This window comes from Sus scrofa, chromosome 12, assembly GCF_054392235.1.
Source record: "Sus scrofa isolate SSC_HxYL_T2T_F1_AM1 chromosome 12, Sscrofa_HxYL_maternal_Yorkshire_Landrace_v2.0, whole genome shotgun sequence".
NCBI lineage: Eukaryota > Metazoa > Chordata > Mammalia > Artiodactyla > Suidae > Sus > Sus scrofa.
In genome coordinates, this window is record NC_139394.1 from 964,816 (window position 1) to 988,166 (window position 23,351).

The following is a 23,351-nucleotide window of genomic DNA, read 5'->3' on the forward strand; positions in this document are numbered from 1 at the left end:
CGGCCCCGCTGCGGCGCAGGCCAGGCCGCGCGCGCGCTGCAGGGGTCTCCACCCCCCTGCCTCGCCCGCCCGCCGGACTCCGCGTGAATAGCAAGTAGGAGGAGAACAGAACAGGCACTTTCTGGAGGAAGCGGCAGCCCCGGGAGCTGGTGCCTCTGAGCCGGCAGAGGGCTCTTTATTCAGCGCTGGGGGAGGGGGCTCCCTCTTTGCCGGGACAGCAGAGCGATCAGGCCACCGGTGGAAGACCCCCAGCGAGTGGATGCTGGCTCCACTGGCTAGGGGTCTTCCTTGCTCAGAGAGCCCCAGGAGGGCCGGTGATTGGCCAGTCCCCTGGTCCTCAGTGCCATGAGGCCTGGAGCCTTGGCGGAAGTTGCAGGACCAGTCCTGGCCATGCCCCCTCTCTGGAGGGCTTCCCAGGAACCCCCATCCTGGATCCACAGGCTCAGAGTGGCCCAGCCGCCCTCTTTGGCGCCTTGGGGACCTGGGCCTGGGTGGGTGGGCAGGGTGCATGAAGGTAGCCAAGCAGGACCCTAAGGCCTCACCTGTGCAGGTGTATGGGTCCAGGTAGGACTTTCCTGGCACCTGACCAGGAGTGGTTGTCCAGGTCCGAGCCTGCCGGGGAAGCCATACTGTCTGAGCCTGTCCACCATGGGGCAGGGACCACTTTCCCCCCAGAGTCCCACGAGGCCTTGGCACCCATAGCACCCGAGCCGTGGCCCCAGCGTGGAGGGCAGCGGTGGGCGCTGAGTCCAGAGCCGGCCTGGGCCTGGGCCTTCCTTCCCACCACCGTGTTTGCCTTTTTTCCTTTGCCTGCTGCGTTCTCTTAACAAGCTGACCACCCGGCGGGGTGGTGCCTTCCTCGGAAGGGTTTGGGCCCTTCTCAGGACTGGCCCTCCGACCTTGCACCCCCACAGGGGGTCAGCAGCCAGCTAAGTGCTGGAGAGCGGGCCCAGGGCAGCTTGGCCGTGGCGGGCTGACCCCAGACCAAGGCCGGTGCCCCAAGCGTCGTGCGGGCAGGCAGGACCCACGCGGACGCAGGGGCTGGCCATGCGGATCTTGGGTCGCAAGGCCTTCTGAGCTGCGGCTCCCGGACCGGATGGACCTCCACTGAGGCTGCCGACGAGGCAGAGGCAGTGCGGGGCAGCAGCTGACGCCCGCGCGGCCCTCCCTGCAGAGAGAGCAGCCATGGAGGAGGTGGTGATCGCCGGCATGTCCGGGAAGCTGCCCGAGTCGGAGAACCTGGAGGAGTTCTGGGCCAACCTCATCGGCGGCGTGGACATGGTGACGGCCGACGACAGGCGGTGGAAGGCGGGTACGTGGGCCTGGGGCGCCCTCCTCTCCCTGCGTGGTGCGCCGCGTGCTCTGCAGGCTCTTCCTGGAGGTGGCGCCAGGAGAAGGCCGAGGACGAGGAAGCCTGGGCCCTCCGGCCAGTGGGCTGGGGATGGAGCGCCCGCTTGCAGGACGCCGAGGGCTGGCCCGCTTTACAGGCGGGCTAGGCGAGCTGCCGGGGGGCAGGGCCGGGGCCGGGCCAGGGGCTGGGCTCCTCCAGCCCTGCGGCCTCGTCCCCGCAGAGCCTGGCCGGCCACGGCCAGCCCACGTGTTTGCTGGAACAGCTCCCTGCCGGGGAGCTGGTCTGACTCTGACTCCCTCACGCCCAACAGGGGAACCGCGGAGCGGTTCTACCTGATCCGCAGGATGTGAGTCAGTGTGGCGGAGCCTGGCCTGGCCTCAGGCAGAGGGTCTGCAGCCAGGGCAGGACAGCGGTGGGTGGGAAGGGGTGGCTCTGCCCCCACGGGGCTCTGCTCTGGGAGTGGGCACAGCGGTCCCGGGGAGCCTCAGCTCCCCGGGGCGGCCAGCGCCGCTCCCCCCAGTCGGCAGCTCAGGGCTGTGGGGTCCCGCGGCCGGCGCTCCAGCTGCGTGCCTTCCGCAGGGCTGTACGGCCTGCCCCGGCGGATGGGCAAGCTGAAGGACCTGTCCCGCTTCGACGCCTCCTTCTTCGGGGTCCACTCCAAGCAGGCGAACACGATGGACCCCCAGCTGCGGATGCTGCTGGAGGTCACCTACGAGGCCATCGTGGACGGAGGTGGGTCGTCGGGCGGCGGCCGGGGGCCCTGCCCTGAGGTTCTTGCCTCTCTTGAAAACAGTCCCTCTTTCTGCTTTTGAAACCAGCACGTGTGTGCAGCAGAACGCCTAGAACCAGAAGCGGCCGCGGGGGGTGCGCGGGCTGGGGCTGATGGCTGGGAAGGCGTGGGCCTCGGGCAGGTCACATTTCACAACCGCATGCCAGAAGTGTCCCGGGTGTGTCCTGATGCCCCAGTTTCCTCGCTTCCCGTTGCATGGCTGATCTCGGGGTGAGAGCAGGTTGCCAGGCCGAGCGGGAGGTGCGATCTGGCCCCAGGACTCGTCACCATCCACTCTCCCCTCCGCTGGGTTGCGTGTGGCCTCAGACAGGTGCCTGAAGCCAGCTGCCCCTTGTCCCAGGACACAGACCCATGCCAGGGCCACTGGAGCATGGAAGGCCTGCCTGGTGAGAGAGGAGGCTGGCCATGTGGGTGTGGCGTCTTAGCAGGTGGGCGGCGATGGGAGCCGCGGGCCTGCCCGCTCCTGCCTGTGCTTGGCAGCCCATGGGGGTGGAGGACGTCCCAGCTTGCAGGTCTCATGGCCTGCAGCAGATGTGAGCCAGCCCCCGGAGCTGACGTTGAGCGTGACCAGGTCATGGACACATGCTGCTGATGGGGGTGTGAGGGGGGCTTCCACTGCCTGGGCCCCACCCGGCGACCTTGGGTACCGCTCCCCAGGGGCTGGGCAGGGTCCCTCCCTTCTTCCTAAGCCTGGACACTCAGCCTTTGTCTTCCTCTGTCGTCTTATCTCGGCCAACCCAGGGCAGGCCGCCCTTGGGGCCCACCGGACCCTGCCAGCAACACCAGGGGCCAGGGGAGTAGCCTGGGGACAATGCCACCCTCTGTCTCCACCTCTGGCTGTCTCTGCCTGCTGCCTGACCCAGAGCCTGGAGCCCCACCTGGCACCCTGCCCGCCCCCAGGCCCCGGTTCCTTGTGACCTGTTTTCCGTTCCCAGCTCTACCTGGGCTGCCCCCCGCCGACTGCCCCTCCAGAGTCAGGTTGACAGGGAGCCCCTCTCACCCCAGAGCTGGGCGGCGGGTTAGGTGCCGCAGTTGCCAGCTCGGACCTCTGCCCTCCACAGGCATCAACCCTGCTTCCCTTCGTGGCACGAGCACCGGTGTCTGGGTGGGTGTGAGCAGCTCTGATGCCTCAGAGGCTCTGAGCCGAGACCCCGAGACCCTCGTGGGCTACAGCATGATAGGCTGCCAGCGCGCCATGATGGCCAACCGTGTCTCCTTCTTCTTTGACTTCAAGGGTGAGCGCCCACCCAGCCCCTCTGGGCCTCGGGTTCCCAGCAGTGGCGGTGGGGCCGGACAGCAGCCGAGACCCTTCCTGACAACCTCCCGCCGGGCGGGGGGGGGGCGCCCTGCAGGGGTGAGGTCCCCGTGTCATGGGCTCCACGTGGGGGGCACCCGCTAAAGCTGCCAGGGTCCTGGGGATCCCACAGCCCGCGACCTTGCCCGCAGGGCCCAGCATCACCATAGACACGGCCTGCTCCTCCAGCCTGCTGGCTCTGCAGTCCGCCTACCAGGCCATTCGCGGAGGGGAGTGCTCTGCGGCCGTCGTGGGCGGCCTCAACGTCCTGCTGAAGCCTAACTCCTCGCTGCAATTCATGAAGCTGGGCATGCTCAGCCAGGACGGCACCTGCAGGTCCTTCGATGCCGAAGGTGAGGGGGCGGAAAGGCGCGGGGCGGCACCAGCCCCCCCTCTCGCTGTCCAGAGCTCCTGGCCAGGTGGGGGGACTGGGCGTTGCCCCCAGGCCTGAGTGCCCTCTGCCCCCAGGGACCGGCTATTGCCGTGCGGAGGCCGTGGTGGCGGTCTTGCTGACCAAGAAGTCCCTGGCCCGACGGGTATACGCCACCATCCTCAATGCGGGCACGAACACAGACGGTTCCAAGGAGCAAGGTGCGGGCGGGCCTCGGGGAGGGGGAGGGGGGCGCGGGGGGGTCCACCCGGTGGCAGGGGTGCTGAGGCCCGGCCCCGCCCCCACTGCAGGTGTGACCTTCCCCTCGGGAGACGTGCAGGAGCAGCTCATCCGCTCCCTGTACGCGCCAGCCGGGCCGGACCCCGAGTCCCTGGAGTACATCGAAGCCCACGGCACCGGCACCAAGGTGAGGCCCCGCCTGGCCGCGTCCACCCCCTACCCCCCCACCCCCAGAGACGCTCCCGTGAGTCTTCACCTCCCCGAGTCCCCGCAGGTGGGCGACCCCCAGGAGCTGAACGGCATCGTGAATGCCCTGTGTGCCACCCGCCGGGAGCCCCTGTTGATCGGATCCACCAAGTCGAACATGGGACACCCGGAGCCTGCCTCGGGGGTCGCGGCGCTGATCAAGGTAGGGGTGTGGGCCTGAGGCCGTCCTGCCCAGTGGGGGGCAGGTCCCCGCAGGCTCTGCTGTGGGGTGGGAGCCACTGAGGCCTGGACCTCAGGGTGCCAGCTTGCGGCCAGTCCCTGCCCTGGTTCCCACACGGCCCATCAGTCTGGGGGGGCGGGGAGGGGGCCTGCCGGGGGGAGGGAGCTGGGAGCGGGGTGGGGGGACCTGGGGACCCTGGGCAGCAGGCAGGACTGTAAGGTGGCCTCAGAGGGTCCCCGGGGGATGTGCCCACAGCACCCCTGGGGCAGCCACGCCACTGACCTCGAGCCACTCGCAGGTGCTGCTGTCGTTGGAGCATGGGGTCTGGGCCCCGAATCTGCACTACCACACCCCGAACCCCGAGATCCCAGCATTGCAGGACGGGCGGCTACAGGTGGTGGACCGGCCCCTGCCCATCCGTGGGGGCAACGTGGGCATAAACTCCTTCGGCTTCGGCGGCTCCAACGTGCACGTCATCCTTCAGCCCAACTCCCGCCCCGCCCCACCGCCCGCCCAGCATGCCGCGCTGCCCCGTCTGCTGCAGGCCAGCGGGCGCACCCTCGAGGCCGTGCAGACCCTGCTGGAGCAGGGCCTCCAGCACAGCCGAGACCTGGCCTTTGTGGGCATGCTCAACGAGATCGCGGCTGTCTCCCCGGTCGCCATGCCCTTCCGCGGCTACGCCGTGCTGGGCGGCGAGGCCGGCAGCCAGGAGGTGCAGCAGGTGCCAGGCAGCAAGCGCCCGGTCTGGTTCATCTGCTCAGGTGAGCCCCCCGCCCCCCAGGCCGTCCCCGAGGGCGGTGGGGCAGGGCCGCGCAGCCGTCCCCTGACGCCTTTCTCCGGCACAGGGATGGGCGCACAGTGGCAGGGGATGGGGCTGAGCCTCATGCGCCTGGACCGCTTCCGCGACTCCATCCTGCGCTCGGACCAGGCCTTGAAGCCTCTGGGGCTGCGGGTGTCCGACCTGCTGCTGAGCACGGACGAGGCCGTCCTCGACGACATCGTCTCTTCCTTCGTGAGCCTCACCTCCATCCAGGTGAGCCCAGACCCGGGGCCGGCGGGCCGGTGGGCGCTCGGCCGGGCATCCCCATGACGTGCCCTGTCCCCCCAGATCGCCCTCATAGACCTGCTGACCTCCTTGGGCCTGCAGCCTGACGGCATCATCGGGCACTCCCTGGGCGAGGTGGCCTGCGGCTATGCCGACGGCTGCCTGACCCAGGAGGAGGCTGTGCTCTCCAGCTACTGGAGGGGCTATTGCATCAAGGAGGCCAACGTCCTGCCAGGGGCCATGGCAGCCGTGGGTAGGTGTTGCCCTGGGCTCCCCACCCTCCTCTGCCCACGGGCCTGAGGGGCTCCTTGGGAGGGGCGTGTACGGAGGGGCCTTTGCCGGTGGTGTTGGGCTGGGGCCTGGGGGCGACCAGCTGCCACGTCGTCACTGCAGGCCGTGCGCGGCCCTGGACAGCCTCCCCGCGCCTACTGGCCTCAGTGCCCGGCCCCTTGCCCTCAGGGACTGGTGTCAGCAGAGGCTGGCATGGTTTTCACATGGGAAGCCACCGGGTTTGTGATAAAGTTGGGATGACCCAGCCCTGCTCCCCCCTGTTGGCAGCCGCTCCTGGGGGGCTGCTCGCACGTGGGGCAGGCGGGGCAGGGCACAAGCGGGGCCTGGGAGCCTCCGGTGCCCATGCTGAGCCAAAACCAGCGCCCACCCACGGTTGGCAGTAACGGCCCTTCGGCCTGAGGTCAGACGCGGCAGGGGTGAAAGTCCCTCGTAGAGGTGCCACTTTGCAGTTGTCATCACCGCCCCTGTCCTTAGGACCACCTTGGCAGCGTCGCCCCGCCTCCATGCCGGGAGGGGCCGGGCAGGGGTGCGGGCTCCCCACGACCACCCTCTGAGGCTCTCTCTGTCCCCAGGCTTGTCCTGGGAAGAGTGTAAGCAGCGCTGCCCCCCTGGCATCGTGCCCGCCTGCCACAACTCCAAAGACACGGTGACCATCTCGGGACCTCAGGTGGGCCCTGGGAGGCAAGGCCTCGTCCCCAAGTCCCCTCCCGTCCCTCAGGGTGAGCTCTGCACGGGGAGCCGGGCGCAGGCCAAGGCCTGCTCGTCCAGCGCCCTGCCCCCGCCCCTGCCCCCAGGCCGCTATGTCCGAGTTCCTGCAGCAGCTGAAGCGGGAGGACGTGTTTGTCAAGGAGGTGCGGACGGGCGGCATCGCCTTCCACTCCTACTTCATGGAGTCCATCGCCCCCACGCTGCTGCGCCAGCTCAGGAAGGTGGGCTGCTGCCCAGAGGGGCTCCCGGGGTGGGCGGGCTGGCGGGCTGCGCGCGCCCTGGCGCAGACTGACGGTCCGGTGCGTGCAGGTGATCCTGGATCCGAAGCCCCGCTCCAAGCGCTGGCTCAGCACCTCCATCCCTGAGGCCCAGTGGCAGGGCAGCCTGGCCCGCACCTTCTCGGCCGAGTACAGCGTCAACAACCTGGTGAGCCCGGTGCTGTTCCAGGAGGCGCTGCAGCACGTGCCCGCGCACGCCGTGGTGGTGGAGATCGCCCCGCACGCCCTGCTGCAGGTGCGCGGCCGGGAAGGTCGGCGGGCGGGGTCGTGGCGGCCTCGCAGGCAGGGGCCTGGCAGGAGAGGCCCAGCCCTGTGTGCCTCCCCAGGCCGTGCTGAAGAGAAGCCTCGAGTCCAGCTGCACCATCATCCCGCTGATGAAGAAGGACCACAGGGACAACCTGGAGTTCTTCCTCAGCAACGTGGGCAGGCTCCACCTGGCGGGGTGCGTCCTCCCACCCGGACTCCCCCCAGGCCCCCGTCCCCAGGAGGCAGCAGGCCTGCGGGGTGCCCCCCACCCCGCCCCGCCCCGCCTCGGCTGTCTCCGGGGCCTTAGGGGAGAATGATGGGCCCTGGGTGAGGGTCCTCATGCCTCCCCCCCCCGACCTTCCAGCGTCAGCGTCAACCCCAACGGTCTGTTCCCACCCGTGGAGTTCCCTGCTCCCCGGGGGACTCCCCTCATCTCCCCGCACATCAAGTGGGACCACAGCCAGGCCTGGGATGTGCCCTCCGCGGCCGACTTCCCCAGCGGCTCCAGCTGCTCCTCTGTCGCCGTCTATAAGTTCGGTGAGGCGGGCGGGGCGGGCGAGGCGGGCGGGGCGGGCGGGCAGCGCCTGCGCCTGCGCCCAGCGCTGAAGCCGCCCGTCTTCCAGACGTCAGCCCGGAGTCCCCGGATCACTACCTTGTGGATCACTGCATAGACGGCCGGGTCCTTTTCCCTGGCACTGGCTACCTGTGGCTGACCTGGAAGACGCTGGCACGAGCCCTGAGCCAGAACTTGGAGGAGACGCCTGTGGTGTTTGAGGACGTGACGCTGCACCAGGCCACCATCCTGCCCAAGACCGGTAGGGAGGCCGTGCTAGGGGAGTGGGCGGGGGTGCCGGCCGCTGACCCCCGCAGCTGACCCCCAGTCCTGTTGCCCACAGGGACCGTGTCCTTGGAAGTGCGGCTTCTAGAGGCTTCCCACGCCTTTGAGGTGTCTGACAGCAACGGCAGCCTGATCGCAAGCGGTGAGCAGGGGCACCTGGCCAGGCTGCAGGGTCCCCAGCGGGGGGTTCCGGGGGGACCCTGGCTGCTGCCTCGCCCTGCCCCACGCTCAGGCCATTCTGCTGCACCCCGCCCCCCCCCAGGGAAGGTGTACCAGTGGGAGAGCCCTGACCCCAAGCTCTTTGACACCCGGGCCGCCGTGGACCCCGCGGACTCCACGGCTGAGTTCCGCCTGAGCCAGGGCGACGTGTACAAGGATCTGCGGCTGCGGGGCTATGACTACGGGCCCTTCTTCCAGCTCGTCCTCGAGAGCGACCTCGAAGGTGAGGGCGAGGGGAACCCTCCTGCTGCCTGGGGCCCGGGCCGGGTGGAAGGGGGGTAATGGTAGGCGTGAGGGGGCCACAGGGGCACCCGGGTCGGGGCCCAGCCGAGCCGACGTCCCTCTTGCCGCAGGGAACAGGGGCCGCCTGCAGTGGAACGACAGCTGGGTGAGCTTCCTGGACGCCATGCTGCACATGTCCATCCTGGCCCCCGGCCAGCTCGGCCTGTACCTGCCCACGCGTTTCACCTCCATCCGCATCGACCCCGTCACCCACCGGCAGAAGCTGTACACGCTGCAGGACACCACCCAAGGTAGCGCTGGCCCAGCCCCCGCGCCCCCGGGTCCCCACACCAGGTGCCACCCGCACTCACCCCGCGTGTCCCCGCAGCGGCCGACGTGGTGGTGGACAGGAATCTGAACATAGTGGTGGCTGGAGGCGCCCTCTTCTTGGGGGCCCACTCCTCAGTGGCCCCACGGCGACCCCAGGAGCATCTCAAGCCTATCCTGGAGAAGTTCTGCTTCACACCCCACGTGGAGAGCGGGTGCCTGGCCGGGAACACGGCCCTGCAGGAGGAGCTGCAGCTGTGCAGGGGTGAGGCCTGCACCCACCACCTGCGTCCCAGGGTCCTGCTCCCAGGGCCTGTGCCTGTCTCTGGCAGCTGGGAGCTCGTCGCGTCCCCGTCCGCCCCGTCCCAGCCCCTCTTCCCTGTGGAGCCCAAACCTGCCCCCTCAGGGCCCCCAGGCCTGGCCCCCGCCCACAGCCGAAGTCTTCAGAAGGGCCAGGCTTGGCCCCTTCTGCCTGTGCCCCCAGCCAACTGCCCGCAAGGCCAGCCCCCTGCCGAGCCAGTGGGCGGGGGTAGGGGCAGAGAGCTGGGGGATGCAGCCAGGGACATCAGGGCACCGAACCCACCCTCTGGGGCTCACGCCTCAGGCAGGGGACCCGAGGCGGATCCTGGTGCTTGACCGGGCTGCCCCCACCCCATCTCTGTTTGCTGTCAGTGGGCAGGGCTGGGAGGTAGGTCCTGGTTACCGCCTGCTCCGAGCAGCCACCTGCTGTGGGGGGGGCTTGAGGAACCCCAGCCCGACCGATGCTGTTCCCCTTCTCCAGGGCTGGCACAGGCACTGCAGACCAAGGTGGCCCAGCAGGGGCTGAAGATGGTGGTGCCTGGGCTGGACGGTGCCCAGGCCCCCCGGGAGGCCCCGCAGCAGAGCCTGCCTCGGCTGCTGGCTGCCGCCTGCCAGCTGCAACTCAACGGGAACCTGCAGCTGGAACTGGGCCAGGTGCTGGCCCAGGAGAGGCCTCTGCTGTGTGATGACCCCCTGCTCAGCGGCCTCCTCGACGCCCCGGCACTCAAGGCGTGCGTGGACACCGCCCTGGAGAACATGGCCAGCCCCAAGATGAAGGTGGTGGAGGTGCGTGCCGAGCGCGGTGGTCCAGCACAGCGCGTGTGGACCCAGGCAGGGCAGCGCCACAGCTAAGGAGGGCCAGGGCCTGTCGGACAGGAGGTCACTGCCTTGGCCGGCTCCCGGTAGCTGGGGCGGGCTTTCTGGGAGACACTCAGCCCAGGGGGGGAATGCCTGCCCCGTGGCAGCCGATCCAGGAAGCTGTTCTGCCCCAGGTGCTGGCTGGTGACGGCCAACTGTACTCCCGCATCCCGGCGCTGCTCAACACCCAGCCCGTGATGGATCTGGACTACACGGCCACTGACCGCAACCCGCAGGCCCTGGAGGCCGCCCAGGCCAAGCTGGAGCAGCTCCACGTGACCCAGGGCCAGTGGGACCCCGCCAACCCAGCCCCTGGCAGCCTGGGCAAGGCTGACCTCCTGGTGTGCAACTGTGCCCTGGCCACCCTCGGCGACCCGGCTGTGGCTGTTGGCAACATGGCAGCCACCCTGAAGGAGGGGGGCTTCCTGCTGCTGCACACGCTGCTCGCAGGACACCCCCTCGGGGAGATGGTGGGCTTCCTCACCTCCCCTGAGCAAGGCGGCAGGCACCTCCTGAGCCAGGTAGGGCGGGGCCCGGGGGGAGGGGGCGGGGCCCGGGCGGAAGGGGCGGGGCCCGGGCGGGAGGGGCGGGGCCCGGGCGGGAGGGGGCGGGGCCCCGCCCCCCTGCGCGCTGACTGCCGGGCCCTGCAGGACCAGTGGGAGAGCCTGTTCGCTGGGGCGTCCCTGCACCTGGTGGCCCTGAAGAGGTCCTTCTACGGCTCCGTGCTCTTCCTGTGCCGCCAGCAGACCCCACAGGACAGCCCCGTCTTCCTGTCCGTGGAAGACACTAGCTTCCGTTGGGTCGACTCACTGAAGGTCAGTTGCTCCCAGGCCCCAGCCGTGCCCAGCTCGCCCAGCTCCAACACGTGGGCCTGGGGACCTGCAGAAGCCAACACCCCCCGCCCCTCCTCCAGGACATCCTGGCCGACGCCTCCTCCCGGCCGGTGTGGCTGATGGCTGTCGGCTGCAGCACCTCGGGCGTCGTGGGCATGGTGAACTGTCTCCGAAAAGAGCCCGGCGGCCACCGCATTCGGTGAGATGCTCACTGAGCCCCGCCCCCGGCCCCCCCCCTGCCCCCCAGCTTCCCCTCACCAGCCTGGCTGCCCACAGGTGCGTCCTGGTGTCCAACCTCAGCAGCACGTCGCCCGCCCCTGAGATGCACCCGAGCTCCTCGGAGCTGCAGAAGGTGCTGCAGGGGGACCTGGTGATGAACGTCTACCGGGACGGAGCCTGGGGGGCCTTCCGCCACTTCCCGCTGGAGCAGGGTGAGCCCCCCCACCCAGGCTCCTCGCATCACAGCCTGGAGGGCCGAGAAGGAAAGCGGGGGGCGGGGGTGGGGGGTGGACCTGGGCGGAAGCCCCACCTGGCCCCCGGCTGCACGTGGCCCCGTGGCAGCCCCGCGTCCTGCCACCCCCAGACCGGCCAGAGAAGCAGACGGAGCACGCCTTCGTAAACGTCCTCAGCCGGGGGGACCTCTCCTCCATCCGCTGGGTCTGCTCCCCGCTGCACTACGCCCTGCCCGCCTCCTGCCAGGACCGCCTCTGCAGTGTCTATTACACCTCCCTCAACTTCCGAGACGTCATGCTGGCCACGGGCAAGCTGTCCCCTGACTCCATCCCAGGTGCGGGCAGCACCCAGGCCGGGCCGGCCCTGGGGGAGGCGGGGGGGGGGGACCTCCCTGGGAAGATAAGGGCCTCACCCCGCTGTCTGCCCCCAGGAAAGTGGCTCACTCGAGACTGCATGCTGGGCATGGAGTTCTCCGGCCGAGATGCCAGCGGCAGGCGCGTGATGGGAATGGTGCCCGCGGAAGGCCTGGCCACCTCTGTTCTGCTGCTTCAGCACGCCACCTGGGAGGTGCCCTCCACCTGGTGAGTCGGTGAGGGGTGTGACCTGAGCCCCCCCCCCCCATGGGCATGGCCTGGGTCGAGCCCAAGCTGACCCCCGTGCCGTGCCCACAGGACCCTGGAGGAGGCAGCGTCGGTGCCCATCGTCTACACGACGGCCTACTACTCGCTGGTGGTGCGAGGGCGCATGCAGCCCGGGGAGTCGGTGCTCATCCACTCGGGCTCGGGCGGCGTGGGCCAGGCCGCCATCGCCATCGCCCTCAGCCGGGGCTGCCGCGTCTTCACCACCGTGGGTAAGCCGCCAGCCCTCGCCGGGGCCCGGGCCTGCCCCTCCAGCCCCCGAAGGCCAGGCTCCCCAGCAGCACCTCCCCCTCCCAGGGTCGGCCGAGAAGCGGGCGTACCTCCAGGCCAGGTTCCCCCAGCTCGACGAGACCTGCTTCGCCAACTCCCGCGACACGTCCTTTGAGCAGCACGTGCTGCGGCACACGGCCGGGAAGGGTGAGTAGCGCCCCCGCCGCCAGCCGCGTCCAGCCGTGTCACGGCCCCTCGGCTCCTCACCCGCTTGAGCCAGGTTGGCCAGGCCGCAGTCCTCACCGCGAGAACCCCTCTCCCCCGACGAAGGTGTCGACCTGGTCCTGAACTCCCTGGCGGAAGAGAAGCTGCAGGCCAGCGTGCGGTGTCTGGCCCAGCACGGCCGCTTCCTGGAAATCGGCAAATTCGACCTTTCCAACAACCACGCCCTGGGTGAGGCTGGGCAGCAGTCCTGGTGGGCGGCTGGGTGGGCGGGGGGCTGGCGGGCGGGGCGGGCGGGGGCTGAGCCGTGGAGCACCCCTGCCCGCCCGCGCAGGCATGGCCGTCTTCCTGAAGAATGTGACCTTCCACGGGATCCTGCTGGACTCGCTCTTTGAGGAGGGCGGCGCCACCTGGCAGGAGGTGTCGGAGCTGCTGAAGGCGGGCATCCAGGAGGGCGTGGTGCAGCCGCTCAAGTGCACCGTGTTCCCCAGGACCAAGGTGGAGGCCGCCTTCCGCTACATGGCCCAGGGCAAGCACATAGGCAAAGTGGTCATCCAGGTGAGCGGGGCACCCCAGCGCCCCAGCGCCGCGCCTGCGGGCGGCGGGCGGCACCTGACGGGCGTGCGGCTCCGCTGCAGGTGCGCGAGGAGGAGCAGGGGCCGGCGCCGCGCGGGCTGCCGCCCATCGCATTGACCGGCTTGTCCAAGACCTTCTGCCCCCCCCACAAGAGCTACGTCATCACCGGGGGCCTGGGCGGCTTCGGCCTGCAGCTGGCGCAGTGGCTCCGGCTGCGAGGGGCCCAGAAGCTGGTGCTCACCTCCCGCTCGGGCATCCGCACAGGTGAGGGGCCCTGGGGTCCCGCGGGCGGGCGGGCGGGCGGGCGGGGGCCCGCGGCCAGAGCCCTGATGGCCCAGCCCCGCTGTCCACCTCCCACAGGCTACCAGGCCAGGCAGGTCCGAGAGTGGAGACGCCAGGGCGTCCAGGTCCTGGTGTCCACCAGCAACGCCAGCTCGCTGGACGGCGCTCGGAGCCTCATCACTGAGGCCACACAGCTTGGGCCCGTGGGAGGCGTCTTCAACCTGGCCATGGTGAGGACGGCTCTGGAGGGGCTGGAGCCAGCCGCCCGGGGAAGCTCCCCCCACCCCCCACCCCCTGCGCCAGCCGTCTGGAGCCCTGGGGCCAGGGCAGTTGGGTACAAAGCTCCCCTCGCCCCAGGTCCTGAGAGACGCCGTGCTGGAGAACCAGACCCCGGAGTTCTTCCAGGACGTCAGTAAGCCCAAGTACAGCGGCACCGCGAACCTGGACAGGTGCGCCAACCCCGCCGCACTGCTGTGCAGAGACCAGGCCGCAGGCCTCTGCTGGGGCTGAGCCAAGGGGCTGGGCAAGTGGGGGCAGTGTGGCGGGCAGGCGGGGGTCCTGGGCATGCCAGCCGGTGGGCTGGCGCAGCCGGCTTGGGGGTGACTCAGGGTCCCACAGGGTGACCCGGGAGGCGTGTCCCGAGCTGGACTACTTCGTGATCTTCTCCTCCGTGAGCTGCGGGCGCGGCAATGCCGGCCAGGCCAACTACGGCTTCGCCAACTCTGCCATGGAGCGCATCTGCGAGAAGCGCCGGCACGACGGGCTCCCAGGTGGGCCCACCCCCACCCCCAGCCCGCGGGGCCACCCTCCCCGGGGCTTCTGCTCACGGCGGCCCCCCCCACGCCCCGGCCCACAGGCCTCGCCGTGCAGTGGGGTGCGATCGGCGACGTGGGCGTCGTCCTGGAGACCATGGGCACCAACGACACGGTCATCGGCGGGACGCTGCCCCAGCGCATCGCCTCCTGCCTGGAGGTGCTGGATCTCTTCCTGAGCCAGCCCCACCCCGTCCTGAGCAGCTTCGTCCTGGCTGAGAAGAAGGCCGCCGCCCCCAGGGACGGCAGCAGCCAGAAGGACCTGGTCAAGGCCGTGGCTCACATCCTGGGTGAGGGAGCTCGCCGCGCCCCTGGCAGACGCGGCGCCCCGGCCCGGCCTCCTGGCCGCCGAAGGGGCCGTGCGCGCGGGTGGAGGGAGGGACAGGAGGGGTCTGCAGAGCGGGGTGGGGGCTGCGTGCCACGACGGGGGTGCCCGTACCCCACCGCCAGCTGAGCGCCTCTCCCCAGGCATCCGGGACGTGGCCTCCATCAATCCGGACAGCACGCTGGTGGACCTGGGCCTGGACTCGCTCATGGGCGTGGAGGTGCGCCAGATACTGGAGCGAGAGCACGACCTGGTGCTGTCCATGCGGGAGGTGCGGCAGCTCAGCCTCCGGAAGCTACAGGAACTCTCCTCGAAGACCAGCACGGACGCCGGTACGTCCCCTCGGGGCTGCCGGCCTGTGGGCAGCCTGGGCCACCCCTAGGTCAGGGCTTGTCCACCTGGCCCCTTGTCGGCTGTGTGCCCACGCTCGCACACACTCCTGGGTGTGCCCTCTGGGTCTGTGGCGGGGAGCCCGCACAACCCCGCCCTCCCTGGCATCCGCCCCTCTTCACAGACCCGGCGACTCCCACATCCAACGAGGACAGCCCTGTGCGGCAGCAGGCAACGCTGAACCTGAGCACCCTGCTGGTGAACCCCGAGGGCCCGACCTTGACGCGGCTCAACTCCGTGCAGAGCGCAGAGCGGCCCCTGTTCCTGGTCCACCCCATCGAGGGCTCCATCACCGTGTTCCACGGCCTGGCCGCCAAGCTCAGCATCCCCACCTACGGCCTGCAGTGCACGGGAGGTGCGTCAGAGGCCCCCCGGGGCTGGCCCCACCGCGGCCCCCCACGCCCCCGGCAGAGGCTAAGCCTCCCCCTGTCCCCACAGCCGCCCCGCTGGACAGCATCCAGAGCCTGGCCTCCTACTACATCGAGTGCATCAGACAGGTGCAGCCCGAGGGGCCTTACCGCATCGCCGGCTACTCTTACGGGGCCTGCGTGGCCTTCGAGATGTGCTCGCAGCTGCAGGCCCAGCAGAGCGCCACCCCCGGGAACCACAGCCTCTTCCTGTTCGACGGCTCACACACCTTCGTGCTGGCCTACACGCAGGTGAGGGCGGCCTCCCCCGCCCCCCGGGCCTGCCGTGGGGTCCAGGGTCACGCCCAGGAGCCTGTGGCTACAGCAGCCCCTCCTCCCCTTGCAGAGCGTCCGCGCTAAGATGACCCCCGGCTGCGAGGCCGAGGCCGAGGCCAAGGCCATGTACTTCTTCGTGCAGCAGTTCACCGACATGGAGCAAGGCAAGGTGAGGCTCCGGGGCATCCCGGGGGCGGGAGGTCCGGCCCCGCCCCGCCCCGCCCCTGGCTCCGCTCACCGTCCTGTCCCGCAGGTGCTGGAGGCGCTGATACCGCTCCAGGGCCTGGAGGCGCGCGTGGCGGCCACCGTGGACCTGATCACGCAGAGCCACGCGGGCCTGGACCGCCACGCCCTCAGCTTCGCCGCTCGCTCCTTCTACCAGAAGCTGCGCGCCGCCGAGAACTACTGGCCGCAGGCCACCTACCACGGCAACGTGACGCTGCTGCGCGCCAAGACGGGCGGCGCCTACGGCGAGGACCTGGGCGCCGACTACAACCTGTCGCAGGTGTGCGACGGCAAGGTCTCGGTGCACGTCATCGAGGGCGACCACCGCACGCTGCTGGAGGGCAGCGGCCTGGAGTCCATCCTCAGCATCATCCACAGCTGCCTGGCCGAGCCGCGCGTCAGCGTGCGGGAGGGCTAGGCCGCCCCGCAGGGCCGGCGCCCGCCCCCGCCCCCGCCCCCGGGCGAGGCGGCGCCGGGTGTGGGGCCGGGACCCACGCCACCGCCACCGCTCGGAGACCTGCTCGGTCTGTGAAGAGTCGGCCCAGCCTCTCGCGGGGCGGGGCTGCCTGTCCCTTCTCCGTGGGATTCTCCTATTTATTGTGCTGCCGGGAGGCGCCGGCCGGGCCACCCAGGAGGCCGGCGCAGGAGCCCGGCCCGGGTCCCATGAAGCCCGCGGCGAGCAGAGCAGCCCCGGCGCCGGGCACCCACCCCTGCTCCCCTGTGTTCTGTCTGTCGAGACACGTGGCTCGAGTCGCGGCCTTGAAATTTACTGTCATTGTCTGTGTAAACAGTATCTGGACCCCGTTTCATTTTTACACGAACCTGGGGAAAACCCTGTCTCCTCTGGAGCCCCCCCCACGATTAAAGTGCACGTGTGCTCTGACCGCCCGGCGTCCGTCCTTCCTTTCTCCCCGCGCGCCTGCGCCGGCAGCCTGGAGGGGACCCCCGCTCGCTCCCCGCCGGCCGGCGGGAAGGGCCTCCAAGCAGGGAAACGCGGCCGGGGGGAGACAGGCACGCAGGCCCCTCGGTGGGGGCCCCTGCCCGAGCCGCTTACCTCACGCGGCCGGGCCTCAGCTGAGTGGAGGGGGCCCCGCCCCGTGGCTCAGACCACCTTTGCCTGAAGTCGCCACCGCCCTTCCCGGCAGCGCCTGGACCGTGTGCGCTGCCCGTCCCGCGGCTGTAGGCGGAGGCTGCGCTGGGAGGGAGGGACGGAGGGAGGCCCCCGCGGATCTGATCCCAGGGGCTGGGGCTTCTGGGGAGGGGGAACAGGCCCACTGCTAGATGCCCAGGAGGGTGCGCGGTTGAGCCCAGAAGCGGGCCTGGAGCTCTTCCGCGCTCCTGAGAGAACTAGCCCGTGAGCCGGTAACTCCACTCCCAGGTAGAACCCAGAACAGCTGGAATCAGACTCCGAAGCCAGTACACCAATGCTCACAGCAGCGTCACTCACCACGACAGCCGAAAAGCATCTGGGACAGAAAAATGAGCACACAAACATGGCCTGTGCCGAGATGGGCTGTCACCCAATAGCCTTAAAAAGGAAAGAAGCTCCGATAGCAGCCACGACAGGCGCGGACCTTGAAAGCACGCCAATGGTAGCGAGAGGCTTTCTAGGACGGGCGTGTGCTGACATCAGGTACAGTACATTTCAGAGCGAGGAAGCTATCAGGTCTGAAGAGGGGCCTTTGACACGACGCAGGTCAGCTGATGCAAAGGACACGAGGCCTGCAGCTCCGGGGCTCCTCCGGCAGCTCCAAGTTACAGGAAGTCAAAGCTCCAGCTCTGACAGCGGAATCGGGCAGGACAACAGCTGCAGACGGCAGAACCCCTCCTGGCAAGGGAACGAGTGGACGGAAGACGCACAGGGACCTCAGTCCCGAACGATACAGTCAACCAGGGGACAGCGCACCCAACGAGAGCAGAGTGCGCCTCTTTCCAGATCCACGTGGAACATTCACCGAAATGCTTTGCATCCTGCAGCATCAAACCAGTCTGGACACGCTCACAGGAGCTCAACGTCTATGAAGAAGTTTCTTTGACCGCAACTGAATCAAATGAGAACCAGTAGCAAAAAGGACGCTAGGCTATCTTCAGAGATTTAGAAACCAAACAACATACTGCAGATACCTCCAGAGTTAAGGGAGGAAGAAAAGAAATTAGAACGCCTCTTGAACTGAATTCAAAGGCGGCAGGCCAAAATCTGCGGCCTGCAGCTAAAGCAGCGTGAGGGGAAGAGTTAACCCAGAGGCCCGTGTCAATACAGACATTTCTCGGTGGCTGCGAATTCTTCCTTGTGAAACTGAAAAAAGAAGAGCAGATGACACCCAAACCAAGCAAAATAGAGGAAATAATACAAATCAGTGAGAATCAAATAGTCAAAAACCACTTTTCGAGAAAACCAGTAATTCATAAACCTTAAACGAGATTGAGCTGGAGGTCCCTTCGTGGCTCAGAGGTTAAGGAACCCGACTAGGATCCATGAGGACGCAGGTTCGATCCCTGGCCTCGCTCCATGGGTGAAGGATCCGGTGTTGCCGTGAGCCGCAGGCCTGTCTGGGATCTGGTGCGGTCGTGGCCATGGCCGTGGGGTAGGCCGGCAGCGGTAGCTCCGATGAGATCCCTAGCCTGGGAACCTCCTTATGCCGCGGGTTCGGCCCTAAAAAGACACAAAAAGAAAAGAGAGGATGACGGAGGCGACATCGCTGAGATTCGACACACGTTAAAAGGCTAATGAGGAATTATCACCACCAACTTCATGCCAAACAACTGGACAACTTGGGAATGAGGAAATTCCGCACAAGCCCCAAGGGCAAGAAGGAGACATCTGAAAAAGCCCGCATCCGTGGAAGAAAATGAATCTGGGATTAAAAACGTAACCGTGAAGAAAACGCCAGGCCTGTGTGGCAGCCTCTGCCCAGTATCTGGTGGGAAAATACTACCAGTTCTACTCAGACGCTTCCAGAATTCTGGAATGGAAATACGTTCAAAAGAACTCAAGTTACATAAAATGTTTTGGGGGATTCCTGTTGGGGCTCAAATGGGTGATGAACCCGACTAGTGTCCGTGAGAATGTGGGTTCAATCCCTGGCCCTGCTCCACAGGCAGGGATCTGGCGTTGCTGGGTGGCTGTTGTAACCTGTCCTCTGGCCTAGGAACTTCCATAGGCTGCAGGTGTGGCCCTAAAAAGCAAAACAAATTTTTTAAATTAAAACAAAATAAACATTTTTTGGATGTCTCTGTCTGTTTAGGCGGCCGTAACAAAATCCCATAGACTGAATGGCTTAAACAGCAGGAATTTGTTTTCTCACAGTTCTAGAGGCTAGGAAGCCCAAAACTAAGGTTCCTGCCAATTTGGTTGCTGGTGACAGCCCTCCTCCTGGCTCTCAGCAGCTGCCTTCCGCCTTAGCCGCCTTCTGCCTTGCTGTGCCCTTGGCAGCGTGAGCGCCGGCCAAGGTGACTCTTCCTCTTGGAGTGTCACCCATCCTCCCGGGCCAGGACCCCACGCTTGTGACTCCATTGAATTTTTTAGCGCCTCGTAGGCGGCCTCGTCTCCAAATACGGCCCCCTTGGGGGTTAGGGCTTCAGTGGGAATGAAGAGAGGATGTGGGATTCGGTCACCGCAAGGGAAAAATTCGCAGCTCTTCCTGGAGGCCAGCGTGACTTTTGATACCAAAACCCCCAAAGAAGGCATAATAAGGAAACTACCAGAGTTCCTGCCGCGGCGCAGTGGAAGTGAATCCGACGAGGAACCATAAGGTCTCGGGTTCGATCCCTGGCCTCCCTCAGTGGGTAAAGGATCCGGCGTTGCCGTGAGCTGTGGTGGAGGTCGCAGGCGTGGCTGAGATCCTGCGTGGCTGTGGCTGTGGTGCAGGCCGGCGGCTACAGCCTCGATTTGACCCCTAGCCTGGGAACCTCCACATGCCGCCGGAGTGGCCTTAGCAAAGGCGAAAAGGCAAAAATGCAAAAAAAAAAAAAAAAATCGCTATAATTCACCATGTTATTGATAAAAACGTTGGTCATCTCAGTGGATGTAGAAGGCAGCATTTTTTTTATTTACTTTATTTTTGTAATTATTTCCCCAATACAAATTTTTTTTTCCCTACGGTACAGCAAGGTGACCCAGTGACGCATGCACGTACACATTTTATTTCCTCACATGATCAGGCTCCATCCTGAGTGACTAGACGGAGTTCCCAGTGCCACGCAGCAGGATCTCGTTGCTCATCCGTGCCAAAGGCAGTAGAAGGCAGCATTTAGAGAAAAACTCAGCCACTTCCTCAACCCGCTTAAAGACTTCGGCAAAAAACATACAGCAGCTACCATCACACTTAAGGCTGAAAGAGGACGTGTTATTCAAGATCGGGAACCAGACGGAGAGTTCCAGTCTCACCCCTTCTGCTCAGCCTTGTGCTGGAAGTTCCAGCCAGGGCAGCAATTCCAAGAAAGGGAATAAAAGGCATACAGATCAAAAAGGAAGACATAAAACTTCCCCTATTTGCAGACAACGTAACTGTCCTTGTAGAAAAGCTGATGAAATCTGCAAAGAGCTCCTAGAAGGAGTGCATTTGGGACGATTGATTGCAGGAGAGAAGATCAATATACAAAACCCAGTTGTATGATTTTGTGCAAGGAATGAGCTCATAGACATTGGTATATAAAGAGCAATACCAGGAGTTCCCTGGCGGCCCAGCGGGTTAAGGATCTGGCATCATGAACCACTGTGGTCCAGGTCACCGCTGTGGCTCAGGTTTGACGCCTGGCCGGAGAACGTCTGCCTGCCGCAGACGCAGCCAAAAAACAAAGAAAAAAACAAAACTATAAGCCCCAGACTTAGGGGAGGGGGGCTGCTATTTAGAATTCCCAGCGCCGACAAAGGATTTCTTCCCCAAATTATGCAAAGAACAAGTAGGGGGCAGTAATAAGACAAAGCATGCACTGCATCCTAATCACCGGACCACCAGGGAATCCCTATAGTTTCACCTTTTGCATTTAAGCTCATGATCCATTTGGAATTAATGTTGGTATAAAGTTTGAGGTCGAGGGTTTTTGTTCTTGTTTTGCCTACAGACGGTCAGTTGCACGATCCGTCCACGGGAGAATGGCTGCTGGCCCTCTGTCAAGGTTTAGTTGGGCTTAACCGTGTGGGTCTTTTTCTGGGTTCTCTCCCCTGTGTCGTGTGTATCTGCCGACAGGACAGCCACCATCTTCGCTGCTGTAGCTGGACAGCGAGCCTGAACAGTGGGGAAAGCAATGCCTTTCCCGTCTGCTTTTTTCAGTTTTTATTGGATTGTGGTTGATTTACAATGTCGCCTTAATTCCAGGAGTACGGCAAGTGGCCTGGTGCACGTATATATTCTATTTTTACAGTCTCTTCCGTTATTACAAGTGAACGAGTATAGTCTCCTGCTCTTTTTCAAAGTTGCTTTAGCTATTCTAGGTGCTTTGCTTTTTCATATGCATTTAAATATATTTGTTTATGTCTACAAAACTTGCTGGATCTTTTGGATAGATTTACATCAAATCCGCACATTGACCTGCATAGACAGAATCTATGCGCTGTCTAGTCGTCTGATCTGTGATCACGGCAGACCCTCCAGACCGTGAAAGAAAGTCTTCTTTGATTTCTTTCACCAAAATTCTGTGATCGTCAGCACGTGGATCTCGTACATATTGTGTTCGATTTATTCCGAAGTATTTACTTTTCTTTGGCGCAACGGTAAATGGTATCGGGGTTACAATGTCAATTTTCGTGTGTTTGTGGTTAGTATATAAAAATGTGATTGAGGAGTTCCCATGGTGGCACAGTGGTTAACAAATCCGACTAGGAACCATAGGGTTTCGGGTTCGATCCCTGCCCTCTCTCAGCGGGTTAAGGATCCGGCGTTGCCGTGAGCTGTGGTGTAGGTTGCAGACACGGCTCGGATCCCGCGTTGCTGTGGCTCTGGTGTAGGCCGGTCGCTACAGCTCCGATTCGACCCCAAGCCTGGGAACCTCCATATGCCGTGGGAGCGGCCCAAAGAAATGGCAAAAAGACAAAAAATAATAATAACTAAATAAAAATAAATAAAAATGTGATTGAATTTCTGCACGGACCTTGCTGAACGCATTTGTTAGAATTGGGCTTTTTGTTTTCGGAGCTTTCTTAGGAGTTTCTATTAGGACCATCTGCCACGTGCAAGGTGGGACGCTTCTTTTGTTCCCAGCCACATGCCTTTTTTTTCTTTTTATTGCTTTATTGGCCAGGTTGGAATTGCCCACACTATTTTGAATAAGAGCTGTGAGAGCAGGCGTGCTTGCTTTGTCCTGATCTTAGGTGAAAAGCAGTCTGGTCTGTCACCACTGAGTATTAATTATAAGGTTTTTGAGTAGATATTTGTTTTCAAGCTGAGGAAGTTCTCCCCCCATTCCTAGTTTATCAAGGTTTTCTCCTGTTTGTTTGTTTGCTTGTTGCTTTTTAGGGCTGCACCTGTAGCCCATGGAGGTTCCTAGGCTAGGGGTCGAATCAGAGCTACAGCTGCTGGCCTCCACCACAGCCACAGCCACGCCAGACCCGAGCCACTCTGTGACCTACATACGCCACAGCTCACGGCAACACTGGATCCTTAAGCCACCAGGGATGGAAGCAAGGCCAGGGATCGAACCTGCGTCCTCATGGATGCTAGTCAGATTCAGTAATCACTGAGCCATAATGGGAACTCCGTTTTTGTTTTATTTTGTTTTGTTTTGTCTTTTGTCTTTTTAAGGTGGCATATGGAGATTCCCAGGCTAGGGGTCAAATCAGAGGTGTAGCTGCCGGCCTGCACCACAGCTCACAGCAACGCTGGATCCTTAACCCATGATCGAGGCCAGGGATCGAACCTGCATCCTCATGGATCCTTGTGGGGTTCGTTCACCACTGAGCCACAACGGCGACTCCAAGGTTTTTTTTTTTAAAATCATGAGTGGGTGTTGGATTTTGTCATCTGCATTTACTGAGATGATCATGTGTTTTTTATACTTCGTTACATTAACTGATTTTCAGAAAACAAGCCAACGCTGTATTCCTAGGAAAAATGCCACTTTGTCATGGTATGTAATTCTTTCTATATGTTGGTGGGATCGTGTTTGCTAATGTCTTGAGGATTTTCATCGCTGCTCATAAGATATGAGTGTGTAGTTTTTTACCATGTTTGTGTCTTTATACTGTTTTAAAGCAATCATCTATGTAATTACTGGTGTTCCTTATATTTTCATATGGATTCATGTTACAACCTGATGTCATTTCTTTTAATTCTAAAAAGACTTCCAGGATCTCCCCCTGTGGCTCAGAGGTAACAAACCCGACTAGGATCCATGAGGTTGCAGGTTCGATCCTGGCCCCACTCAGTGGGTTAAGGATCCGGCGTTGCCGTGAGCTGTGGTGTAGGTTGCAGATGGGGCTCGGACCCAGTGTTACTGTGGCTGTGGTGGAGGCCAGCAGCTGTAGCCCTGATTCCACCCCTAGCCTGGGAATTTCCATATGTTTCATTCAGGTGCAGCCCTGAAAAAATGAAAAAAAAAAAAAAGTTTAAATAAAAAAATAGGGAGTTCCCGTCGTGGCGCAGTGGTTAACGAATCCGACTGGGAACCATGAGGTTGCGGGTTCGGTCCCTGTACTTGCTCAGTGGGTTAACGATCCGGCGTTGCCGTGAGCTGTGGTGTAGGTTGCAGACGTGGCTCGGATCCCGAGTTGCTGTGGCTCTGGCGTAGGCCTGTGGCTACAGCTCCGATTAGACCCCTAGCCTGAGAACCTCCATATGCCGCAGGAGCGGCCCAAGAAATAGCAAAAAAATAAATAAATAAAAATAAATAAATAAATAAATAAAAGACTTCTTTAATATTTTATGTAAGGCAGGTCGGCTAGCAGCATATTCTCTCCATCT

At 64.1% G+C, this 23,351-nt stretch overlaps 1 protein-coding gene across 1 annotated transcript; it reads left to right on the forward strand.

Annotated features, from left to right (window-relative positions):
* The first annotated feature begins 1,172 nt into the window (after positions 1-1,172).
* Positions 1,173-16,337, forward strand: FASN (fatty acid synthase). Its single transcript, NM_001099930.1, is given in 41 exon segments — positions 1,173-1,312; positions 1,931-2,083; positions 3,203-3,376; positions 3,588-3,788; positions 3,904-4,026; positions 4,117-4,232; positions 4,320-4,454; positions 4,771-5,233; positions 5,318-5,505; positions 5,581-5,770; positions 6,381-6,475; positions 6,603-6,737; positions 6,826-7,029; positions 7,121-7,236; positions 7,405-7,577; positions 7,664-7,855; positions 7,937-8,020; positions 8,141-8,320; positions 8,451-8,630; positions 8,708-8,911; positions 9,428-9,732; positions 9,939-10,325; positions 10,455-10,619; positions 10,718-10,836; positions 10,914-11,068; positions 11,221-11,424; positions 11,521-11,671; positions 11,762-11,940; positions 12,026-12,145; positions 12,269-12,391; positions 12,495-12,718; positions 12,799-13,000; positions 13,097-13,248; positions 13,376-13,467; positions 13,637-13,788; positions 13,875-14,120; positions 14,299-14,487; positions 14,670-14,900; positions 14,984-15,204; positions 15,299-15,397; positions 15,482-16,337. Coding segments are annotated over 41 exon segments (7,539 nt in total). The 5' UTR covers positions 1,173-1,185; the 3' UTR covers positions 15,872-16,337.
* The last annotated feature ends 7,014 nt before the right edge of the window (positions 16,338-23,351 follow it).